The 12,462-nt window shown below is 33.5% G+C and overlaps 1 protein-coding gene across 4 annotated transcripts in view; it reads left to right on the forward strand.

Annotated features, from left to right (window-relative positions):
* Positions 1-12,462, forward strand: part of SHOC2 (SHOC2 leucine rich repeat scaffold protein) — an 86,589-nt gene that overhangs the window by 42,997 nt on the left and 31,130 nt on the right. For all 4 annotated transcript variants that reach the window (XM_010332992.3, XM_039465032.2, XM_039465033.2 and 1 more), the window contains exon 2: positions 541-1,477. In XM_010332992.3, coding sequence (XP_010331294.2) covers positions 775-1,477 — 703 coding nt within the window. In that variant the 5' untranslated portion in view covers positions 541-774. The remainder of the gene's footprint in view (positions 1-540; positions 1,478-12,462) is intronic.

The following is a 12,462-nucleotide window of genomic DNA, read 5'->3' on the forward strand; positions in this document are numbered from 1 at the left end:
AATTGTAGATAGAACTGTTTTCGTGTAGTGACTTAGGAACATAGGCTGTGAGTACATACCACTTAATCTGGAATACTGGCTTCATCACTTTTCCAAGGTCTCCAAGTTAGTTACTTAAAAATATTTCTGTACTTTAGTGTTCCTTTTTATAAAATGGGGATAACAATATATCTCATAGTGCTGTTTTATGTGTTATATTAATATTTGTGAATTCCTCAGAATAACGTTAGTACGTAGAAAGCACTTAATAAATATTAAGCTTATTGTTGTGGTTTCTTCCACTTTTTAGTTCTTATAAAATTTTATACTAACGTAACTGGTATTCTTACCTCTTCCTATTAGATTGCAAGATTTTTGAAGGTAGAGCCAGCCTTATTAAGTTTTCTAGTTTTAAATGGATTTTTATATAATGAAGGATGTTCATAAATATTTAAGAATCAAATCATAGGAAAATGGCAAACTATAATAAGACTGTTTTTCAGAACCTATTTACTTAATATAAATTGTCTAAAGTAATTTAATATTTTCTCTGTATTTCAGGAATTCTAATGAATCATTGATTGACCAGCACTATTTTACCAGTTGGAATGAATGATCAGAAATGGGCATAGTACTTTTAGATCCAACATGTAACAGATGGATGTTGCTCCTTGCTGATTACTTCTTTAAGCCAACACTGTTTTGATTGTGTAGGATCTTTATCTCTTCATCTTTGAATTCAGTTATTGGAAAATAAAAGGAGTTCATGTAGTTTTTGTCCAGGCTTGAGTCACCATGAGTAGTAGTTTAGGAAAAGAAAAAGACTCTAAAGAAAAAGATCCCAAAGTACCATCAGCCAAGGAAAGAGAAAAGGAGGCAAAAGCCTCTGGAGGTTTTGGGAAAGAGAGCAAAGAAAAAGAACCTAAGACCAAAGGGAAAGATGCCAAAGATGGAAAGAAGGACTCCAGTGCTGCCCAGCCAGGGGTGGCGTTTTCAGTTGACAATACCATCAAAAGGCCAAACCCAGCACCTGGGACTAGAAAAAAATCCAGCAATGCAGAGGTGATTAAAGAGCTCAACAAATGCCGAGAAGAGAATTCAATGCGTTTGGACTTATCCAAGAGATCTATACACATATTGCCATCATCAATCAAAGAGTTGACTCAATTAACAGAACTTTATTTATACAGTAACAAATTGCAGTCCCTCCCAGCAGAGGTGGGCTGTTTAGTAAATCTCATGACACTGGCTCTAAGTGAAAATTCACTTACCAGTTTGCCTGACTCTCTTGATAACTTGAAGAAGCTGCGGATGCTTGATTTACGGCATAATAAACTGAGAGAAATTCCTTCAGTGGTGTATAGGCTGGATTCTCTCACCACTCTTTACCTTCGCTTTAATCGTATAACTACTGTGGAAAAGGACATAAAAAACTTGTCAAAACTCAGCATGCTTAGCATTCGAGAGAACAAAATTAAACAACTACCTGCTGAAATTGGTAAGAGGCCTTGGATTATTATTTGTAGTAGTAGTTATGCTAAATAATTTTGAGTGCTTTTTCATGTCAAAAAATGCTTGATATTTGCCTAAAAACAGCTTATTTCTAAATTACAACTTTTTAATGGTTTACTTGATTCCATTTTCAGCACTGTTAATAGTATACAGTTTGAAATTGTTTCACAGACTTAAAAAGTGAGTCAGAAAATAGATGTAATTACATCTTTCACAAACAAATTTAGTCTTCTTTAATTTTCATCAGAGAATAAGTGACTTTAAAAAAGAAAAGATGTTTGCCTAATTTTCAAGTTGTTGCTGCCTGTTTTTAAAGTATCCATTCATACAATTTTATTAGATATATTAAAGCTACATTTTCTCATTCTGGCTTTTCCATCTTTATCTGAAAGATGTTTAAATTCACATCACTTTCTACCTAATTTACCAAAAAAGGTTGACAATCAGAGCCTTATGAATGAGCAGTATCATAAGAAAGCAGAATTTTTTTTTTTTGCATCTTGAAAGTACGTACATAGGCCGGGCGCGGTGGCCCAAGCCTGTAATCCCAGCACTTTGAGAGGCCGAGGCGGGTGGATCACGAGGTCGAGAGATCGAGACCATCCTGGTCAACAAGGTGAAACCCCGTCTCTACTAAAAATACAAAAAATTAGCTGGGTATGGTGGCGTGTGCCTGTAATCCCAGCTACTCAGGAGGCTGAGGCAGGAGAATTGCTTGAACCCAGGAGGCGGAGGTTGCGGTGAGCTGAGATCGCGCCATTGCACTCCAGTCTGGGTAACAAGAGCGAAACTCCGTCTCAAAAAAAAAAAAAAAAAAAAGAAAGTACGTACATGTTTATTAAAAATAACACAAGAATTTAGAAGGGTAGAAGAAAAGTCACCAATAGTAAATGCAACACTGTTAGCATTTTGGTAGACTTCATTCCAGTCTTGTATATAAAGCTAACTTGTACTGAAACAAAGGAAATTTTTTTTTTTTTTTTTTTTTTTTTTTTTTAGAGACAAAATCTTGCTCTGTTGCCAGGCTAGAGAGCAGTGGGGCGACCTCAGCTCACTGCAGCCTCCACCTCCCTCGTTCAATTGATTCTCCTGCCTCAGCCTCCTGAGTAGCTGGGACTACAGGCATGCGCCACCATACCCGGCTAATTTTTGTTTTTTAGTAGAGATGGGGTTTCACCATGTTGGCCAGGGTGGTCTCCATCTCTTGACCTTGTGATCCACCTGCCTCGGCCTCCCAAAGTGCTGGGATTACAGGCGTGAGCCATGGTGCCCAGTGAGGAGGTGTTTTTTAAAGGCTGGTAGTAGGAAAAAAAAAATAGGTCATGTAGACATGTGAACGTGTCACTTTAAAAAAATATTAGTTGTTCTGGCATTTTTAATGAATGGCAAGATATTCTGAAACATTTGGAATATAGTAATCCATTGACATCAGTTTTGAAAAATTAATACAGGTATTGCTGTTGTGGGCCCTCTTTATAATATAGATTTGTAAAAATTGTCATAAAATGTTGATTATGAAACTTCTTAAAGGAAGTTTTCTTTTTATATTAAAGGCCATTTATTTTATTCTAAGTAAAACAAAGATTAGATTGTTATTTTTAGGATTGATCTTACAACGAGTGGTAAAATAAACTTTCTTATTTTAGGCTTTGCAGCTTTTCAAAGATAGGATAATTCTGTGGGTGTTTTAATATTTTGTTCAGCTTTGTAAAAATGGTTTAAATTTTAGGTATGATCCATTACATTTAACTCAACTAGACAATCCAAATATTAATAAATTTTAGTTTAATTAAATGTGTTTAGAAAATTTATCATAGGTTTTCTCAAGTAGTGTAGACTATGACTTAAGAGAGATTAAAATATTCCCATGAATTTCTGGGTGAAAATGGTCCATTCCATGTCTTCAGATAGGAATGCGGTTGGTGAATGACTTGTTGTAGTATTATATTTAGTCAGAATTTGACCTTTATGTATGGCTCATTGTGGAATAGAATTACAGGCAATTGGAGAAATAAATACTGAATTTCTATGTAGAAATATAAAAGTTATTTCCTGTCTTTGTTCTTGTTGTTTTGTGTATGTGTTATACTCAATCCTAAAAGTTTGGCTTTAATTCTAAGGACTTTTTCCATAGCAATGCTATCAAATTACCTAGGAATTAAGAACACACATCTATGATCTTGAGCATATAGTTAGCATTTTTACTGCAGAGTGAATGTATCTTTTAAAATTGTCATATTTTATGTAACTGTGTGGCTTATATTTGTGGCTACCTAATCCTTTGACCTTTATTCCTAAATTATAATTTTTAAAAACAGCCATTGAATTTGTTAATGAGCTCCTTCCCATCATTAGTGACATTACTAAAGTTTGTGTTTTTGTAATTGCTGTGCTTTTGTAAAAATGGTAATATCATAAATGTTGCTTATTTCATTCTAAGCAGGGTGTCAGAAAGTAAACTGCTTTTAAAAGTATAATTTAATATTTCTCATAAGGAATTATGATTTATAAAGTTAAACTTAGATGCATGGATCATGGGCAAGCATGTAGAAGTCTATGTCATCTGTTTCTTTATAGGGAACAAGAGAATAAAAGTTTGTAAAAATAACATCATAATAAGAATGGCTGTTGTTTGAGCACAAAAACCATAGGCATTGTTCTGTACATATATACTTTAAGTACACTGTCTCATTGTATCCTTTCGGTAACCCAGTGAGATAGGTATTTTCTCCATTGTACTGAAAAAGGAACTGACACTGTAGAAAAATTAGGTAATTTACTGAAGATCAGGCCTCTGGGTTGGCAGAGAATGTAAGTCTTGGTTGTTTCCACTGTACTGCCCCCACAGTCTAGAAAAGTGGGTACTAACCTCATAGATTTTGATTCTCTGGTAAGTCCAGGGTCTGTACTTTTAAAGAGCAGCCTGTTATTTTATGTGCAACTGCAGTTGAAAGCCACTGCTTAAGATTAGGGGAAGAAGATTGAGTTTAACAGCTTAATTGGAGTCTAAATCACGTACCATACAATTTACATATTAAAAATAAACAATTTGGTGGTTTTTAGAATATTCAGATTTGTTTAACCATCAGAGATAATGTTAGAATATTTTCAGTACCCCAAAAGAAACAGTGCCCTTAAGCATTCACTCCTAATTTCTCCTAACTCATTAACCCGAGGCAGTCACTAATCTACCTTATGTCTCTGTAGATTAGTGTTTTCTGGATGTTTCATGTAAATGGAATCAAATACTATGTGGTCTTTTGTGACCAGTTTCTTTTAATTAGCATAATATTTTCAAGTCTAATCAAGGTTGTAGCATGTATCAGTACTTCATTCTTTTTAATGCTGAATAATTTTTTATTATATGGGTATACCACATTTTATTTATCCATCAGTTGTTAAGACATTTGGGTTGTTTGTGCTTTCTGTCTGAGTATAGTTGCTATAAATATTTCTCTTTACAAGTTTTTGTGTGGATATTTGTTTTCACTTCTCTTGAGTATATACCTAGTAGAATTGTTAAGTCATATGATAACTCTATGTTTAACCTTTGGAGGGACTACTAGACCCTTTTCCAAAGGGGCTGCGACATTTTACATTCCTACCAGCAGTATTTGAGGGTTCTAGTTTCTCTACATCCTCAGGATCCTTGTTATAATCTGTCTTTTCTTATTATAGCCATTCTATGGTATGATTTGGTGTCTCACTGTAGTTTTGATTTGCAGTTCCCTGATTACTATATATTTGTTTTTAATTCTTGAAAGCTATCTTTTATTATAATGGAAAGACAGAAATAGTTATTTTTGGTGACACAGATCCTGCTTTAATGGATTTTTAATTTAAATTCCGAGCTCCTTGGAGAATGTTTATAAAATAAGACCTGTGTTCAGTGATCAAGTAAAATGGAAATTTGACAATTGTAAAGTATGAAACACCTTTAATATAGTTTGACATACTGCAAAGACCCATAACAAGGGAATTTTTAATTCAAAATATATGCTAATAGAATTTTGTAAAACTTTCATTTATGCATATTAGAGCTACACTATTTATACATGTATATTAGATTTAGATCATGTTAGATGCTTATTCTTCTTCATTGTTTGAATAAATATATCACTTTAAATCATGCCATCCAGTTTGTACTCAGAGTATTTGAGGAATGTAAGTTTTTAGCTGGGCACTGTGACTCATGCCTCAAATCCCAACTACTGGGAAGACTGAGGTGGGAGAATCCTTGAGCCCAGGAATTGGAGGGACAGTCAGTTATGATCATGCAATTTGCACCCCAGCCTGGGCAACAGAGCTAGTATCTCTAAAAAGTGAAAATAAATTTTTTAAAATTAGGAGTTTCGAAATAAAGCCTAGTATTTAATTTAAATAATATAATTGGAATTTAACTGCTACACATGGTTGTGCTTTGCTGTTGCCTTGATAGGAAAGAATATTAAAATTAGAACATTTATCCTTTATGACATTTTTATTAATGTGATGTGATTTGATACCAGTGATACATATTCACATGGGTAAAGACTAGCAGAAAACAGTAAAAAGATAATGGAACAGACAGTTCAGAGCCAGAGATAATATATCAGAAAGTAGCTAGGAAAACATTTCATTTGGTAATGTTCATTTACTTTTCTCCTTTTCTATGTTAAAGCATGGACAAACGGAGTTTTTGGGTTAAGTAGACATATTGAAACCTTAGTCATTGCTTTCTTTTATAGATCAGTGTTCCATTCTTCCTGTCCTCCTTTCTTTCCCCATTTCTAATCTTGAAAAAGACTCGTCACTCTACACAAAGAAAGTCAAGAACTTATGTTTTCAGAGGGGAAACAGGAAATAACCACTTTTTTACCCCCTTTCCCAATCGATTGGTTCCTTTGAATTTCCTGTTAAAGATGTCCTTTTTGTTTATTCTGTTTTTGAGTGGATTAGAGCAGGGGCCATCAGATAGTCAGTTTGAATAATGAATCTTTTTTTTCAGGCAACTCTGGACAGTGAAGTTTTAAAGGATTTTATTTTTCTGGGAAGGGAATGGTTGCTCATTGAAACCAGATATAAACTTCATTTTGTATTTTGCTAATATTCCTGTGATTTCTTTTCTCTCTGAATTGTGGGTTTAGGATTTCTTCTCTTTCTTTAAAGTTTCCCTTATTATTATTTATCAAAACATAAGTTAGAGTGTTTTTAAAAAATGTGTTCCTCCTACATTGTATGTTCAATAAAATGCTACATATTTATGTTTTATACAATTTCATGTGGGTCTAGTTGTCAGAGTAAACTTTTTTGCTTGGGAATATTATCTAACTTTAAAGTATATGGTTTTTGAGAATTCAGATAATTTTCTTCATTTACAAAGCAATTCTCACAGCATTCATATGTTTGAGAAATAATAATTGTACCTATTTATGGTTTATAGTGTGATGTTTCCATACATGTATAGAATGTGTGATGATTAAATCATGGTAATTAGCACATCCATCACCTCAAACGTTTATCATTTCTTTTCATTGGACATGTTCAAAATCCTGTCTAGTAGTAATTTGAAAATATAAATTGTTTGCTAAAGTCGCCCTACAGTGTTATAGAATAGTAGAATTTAAAACAGATAGAATTCCTCCTATCTAGCTGTAGTTTTGTGTCCAACCTCTCCCCATCCTGCCACTCCCCAACCCCTGACACCCTTCTCAGCCTCTATTAACCACAATTCTACTCTCTATTTCTTTGAGATCAACTTTTTTTTAGCATGAGAGAACATGCAGTATTTATATTTCTGTGCCTGGCTCATTTCACTTAATATAATGTCCTCTAGGCTCATTCATGTTACTGTGCATGACAGAATTTTATTCTTTTTTGGGGGGGGTGAATAGCATTTCATTTTGTGTGTGTGTGTGTGTGTGTGTGTGTGTGTGTGTGTGATACATCACAATTTTCTTCTGTTAGAGGTTGATTCTATATCTTGACTGTTATGAATAGTGTCGTAATAAATATGAGAGTGAAGATATCTTTTCGATATACTGATACCCTTTCCTTTGTATATATATATATATGCGGTGGTGGTATTACTTGGTCATATGGTAGTTTTGGTTTACTTTGTTTAACTTTCATACTGTTTTCCATAGTGGCTGTACCAATTTATGGTACACCTACCAACAATGTATAAGAGTTCTCCTTGTGCTACTTTGATTACTCTAACTTTGTGCATACTTTGAGGTCAGGTAATGTGATGCCTCCAGGTTTGTCCTTTTTGCTCACTATTGCTTTGGCTCTTCAGAGTCTAATGTGGTTCCACATGAACTTTAGGATTCTTTTTTTTTTTTAAGAATGTCACTGGTATTTTGATAGAGACTACATTGAATTTGTAGATTGCTTTGGGTAGTATGGTTATTGTAACAATATTAGTCCTTTCAATTTATGAGCATGGAATGTCTTTCCATTTTTTGGTCCCCTGAACTTCTTTCATCATTGTTTTACAGTTTTTATCATAGGGCTTTTTCACCTCAAATTTACATTTAATAATCAGCATTTTTAAAAATTACTCATTTGACTGAGTAACATTTATGGAAAACAAAATCAGTTTCTTACTATTCTGCAAATATTTTATCAAATAATGAATATATAACCAACATATACATGTATATATAATTAATATCTATATATAAAAACATGTTGAACAGTATCTGCAACTTGTTCAAAAAGTTGAGTGACCTTAGAGATTTAGTTTAACTCCTACTATGTAATTTTCTTGTGAATGTTTTTAGACATTAAGTGGTAGGCTTTCAGTAAATGTGGCTTGAAGAAAATTTAATGAAGCCCACTATTAACCATATTTTTATTATGTTATATTTTAGTACTATAATATGATATGGTATTATAATTACTATAACTTTATAATATATGTAAATTATAGTATTTTCAAGAGTTTAGTGTTATGTATTTTACTTTAGCACAGCTATATAATAATATTTCAGTATTAACTAAAATTAGAACTTTTGATTGCTAACATTCTTCAAATTCTCTCAGGACTGCCAGGAGCGATACGATTGCTTATATGGTCCAGGTAACGTTATTTAATAATCTCATTTGAATGTCTGTACAAATACCATTAAGTAACTTACTAACGCAGGAAAGAGAAATTGGTAAAGGGAATTCATAGTTGTTAATAACTCCTTTTGACTGGGAACCAGCAAAAAAACAAACTTGCAGATGAACTGTTAACTTACTGTTATGAAATTATCATGCTTTTCACTAACAATAAAATCCCGTAGAAGTTACTATTGCTAAAGGAGGCAAAAAAAGAATATAGATAGTGGTTTGGGAGGCCAAGGCAGGTGGATTGCTTGAGCTCAGGAGTTTGAAACCAGCCTGGGTGACATAGCAAAACCCTTTCTCTACAGAATATTAGCTGGGAGTGGTGGTGCACAGCTATAGTGCCAGCTACTCAGGAGACTGAGGTGGGAAAGTCATCTGAGCCTGGTAGGTTGAGGCTACAATAAGCTGTGATCTCACCATTGCAGTCCAACTTGAGTGGCAGAGACCATGTCAGGGCGGGGAGGAGATGGAGGGGAGAACACACAAAAATAGCACTTGAACTGTTTCAGAAGGACTTGATAGCATCAGAGGAGACAGCTTACTTTCCATGTGACCCAGGTATGGAAAGGAGACGACAGAGGTTGTACCCTAAAGGCAGCACGTTACAAAATGAGAGGAACATTGTTACTTGTCCATGCCCCTAGTTACAGAAACACTTGATTGGAAGAGCCCCTGAAGGTTTCTTTGCAATTAAGCTTTTAAGACAAGTTTAAATAATGTTCTGGTATAAATTCTGACCTCTCTAAATCTGTTCAAACTTCTGGGACAAGTATTTCCAACCCTTTTTAATTTTGTAGTTTTACAAATGTATCTTAATAAGATTTGCTATGATTTTTACAGAGCTAAACTCTGGATGTTTGAAAAATATCCCTGTAAAGAACAAGAGTTATTTTAGAATATAAGCATCCTAAGTGTGAGACAAGTAAGAGTAAAGTTTATAAACCTGAAAAAAACCTAAATTACTCATCTACCAATCTTTGATTGCCTACTAGGTACATTTTCAAAAGGCTTTTTTATGTATTTCTGGATTTAATTTACTAAACTTTTGTTAAGGATTTTTGTATCTGCACTTATGATAGATATTGATCTGTGATTTTATTTTCTTTTTTTAAAATACCGGTCATGGTTTGATATCAGGGTAATACTGTCTTCCTATCATAGAATAAATTGAGACATGTTTCTTCCTCCTTTATATTCTAGAAGAGTTTGTGCAGAATTGGTATTATTTTCTCCTTAAATGTTCAGTAGAATTTATCAGCCATACAGTCTGGGACTAGGGTTTTTTTTGGTGTGTGTGGACAAGTTTTGAATTTTAAATTCAGTTTATTTAATAGATAGACATATAGTTATTCAAGTTTTCTATTCTCTATTGAAATTTTGAGTTTGATCTGTCAGGGCATTTGTCTATTTTGTACAATTTATTGATTTTATTGGCTTAAAGTTCATATTTTTGTTATGCTTTTAATGTTCCATATATATATATATAGTCATGTTCCCCTTTCATTCTTGAAATTGGTAATAATTGATCTTTTTAAAAACCTTCTTTTGTTTTATGTTTACTTTGTTTGTTTTCTGGTCTTTATTTTAAAATTCTTTATTACTTTGGGTTTGATATGCTTTTCTTTGTTTTCTTAAATTGGTGGTTTAGATTGATTTCAGGCCTTTATTCTTTTTTCAGGCCTTTATTCTTTCATTATATAAGTATTTCATAGCTGGAAAATTTCCTCAAAGTACTTCCTTAGCAGCACACAAATTTTGGAAGGTTATGTTTTCATTATTCAAAGTATTTTCTAAACATCCCTTGTTATTTCTAGTCTGATCCATGGATTTTTAAGTTGATTGTTCAGTTTCCAAATATATGAGAGATGTTTTCAGATTTTTTTTTTTTTTTTATTTATAAAATATGGCTTGTGTACTAAATGGAGTTGAAAAGACTATATGTTTGGCTGTTTTTTGGAGAATTGTAAAACTATCAGCAAGGTCAAGTTGGTTGATAATGTTTTATAAGCAACATTGTCATACAGTACTTGTATTGTAGATCTTTTCCTAGCTTTTAAAAATGGTTTTTGTAAACAGCAGCATATAGTTAGGTCTTGTGTTTCTGTCCTGCCTGATAGCCACTTGTTCCTTTTTTCTTCTCCTCTCATGCTTGCTTTTGGATTAAGCATTTTTTAAATATAAGTTCCATGTATCTCAACTTTTGACATACTAGTTACACATCTTTTTGGGCTTTTTAGTGTTTCCTCTAGTTTTTACAATAGATATCATAACTTGACTCATTTTACATTGAAATAATACTGTATTATTTTGTATAAGAACCTTACAACAAAACACTTATTTCTCTCCTTCCATTCTTCGTACAGTTATTGTCATACATTTTACTTCTTCACATTACTTCAAGTTCCATAAGAATATATTGGTACTCTCTTGTGTTAAGATTTAAGTTACCTTTTAAAAAACTGTTTCAAAATTTTTTCTTTTGAATAAATTTTAGGCCTACATGAAAAGTTTCAAAAGCATTTTTGAAGGTTTCCATATACCGTTCACTTAGCTTCCTGATTTTTAATTAACATTCTATATAACCATTGTATAATGATCAGAACCAAGAGATTAACAGTGATACAATGCTATTAACTACAAATTTTATTTCACCAGTTTTTCCACTAATGTCCATCTTCTGTTCTAGAATCTCTTGTTACTTTTTTACTAGTCATGTGTCCATAGTATTCTCTGATCTTTGACAGTCTCTAAGCAAAGACTAAAGGCTTTCCTTTTCTTTCAAGACATTGATATTTTTGCAGAGGATTGCTCCAGTGTTTTATAGCATATCACTCATTTTTTGTTTAATTCTCTTTTTCCCTGACTAGTTTGAGTTTGCTTTTTTTGTCAGCAGTATTACGGTGGTGATTGTGATGCCTTTTCCAGTAAATTATATCAATTCATATTGATAAGACTCATTACTGGTGATTTTGACCTTGACCAATTGGTTAATGTGATTTCTGCTGTGCTTCTCCACTTTAAAGTTAACACTTTTTTCGTTTTATCTTTTTCTTCTCCAATTTAAAGTTAATCCTTTTTATCTTGGGAGATGTTTTTAGACTATGCCGATACCTTGTTTTTCCCTAATCTTTGCTCACTAATTTTAGGATTCATTGCTGAATCTTCTCTGTAACAATTATTATTATATCTTAATGGTAATTTTTTTAAATTGCATTTTAGGTTTTGGGGTACATGTGAAGAACATGCAAGATTGTTGTATAAGTACACACATGGCAGTGTGATTTGCTGCCTTCCTCTCCATCACATGTATCTGGCATTTCTCCCCATGCTGTCTCTCTCCAACTTCCCACTCCCCACTGTCCCTCCCCTATTTCCCCCCGACAGACCCCAGTGTGTGACACTTCCCTCCCTGTGTCCATGTGTTCTCATTGTTCTACACCCACCTATGAGTGAGAACATGTGGTGTTTGATTTTCTGTTCTTGTGTGAGTTTGCTGAGAATGATGGTTTCCAGGTTCATCCATGTCCCTACAAAGGACACAAACTCATCGTTTTAGATGGCTGCGTAATATTCCATGGTGTATATGTGCCACATTTTCCCTGTGCAATCTGTCATTCATGGGCATTTGGGTTGGTTCCAGGTCTTTGCTATTGTAAACAGTGCTGCAATGAACATTCGTGTGCATGTGTCCTTATAGTAGAACAATTTATAATCCTTTGGATATATACCCAGTAATGGGATTGCTGGTCAAATGGAATTTCTATTTCTAGGTACCTGAGGAATTGCCACACTATCTTCCACAGTGGTTGAACTAATTTACACTCCCACCAATAGTGTAAAAGTTTTCCTATTTCTCCACATCCTCTTCAGCATCTG

This window comes from Saimiri boliviensis, chromosome 12 (genome assembly GCF_048565385.1).
Source record: "Saimiri boliviensis isolate mSaiBol1 chromosome 12, mSaiBol1.pri, whole genome shotgun sequence".
NCBI classification, from domain to species: domain Eukaryota; kingdom Metazoa; phylum Chordata; class Mammalia; order Primates; family Cebidae; genus Saimiri; species Saimiri boliviensis.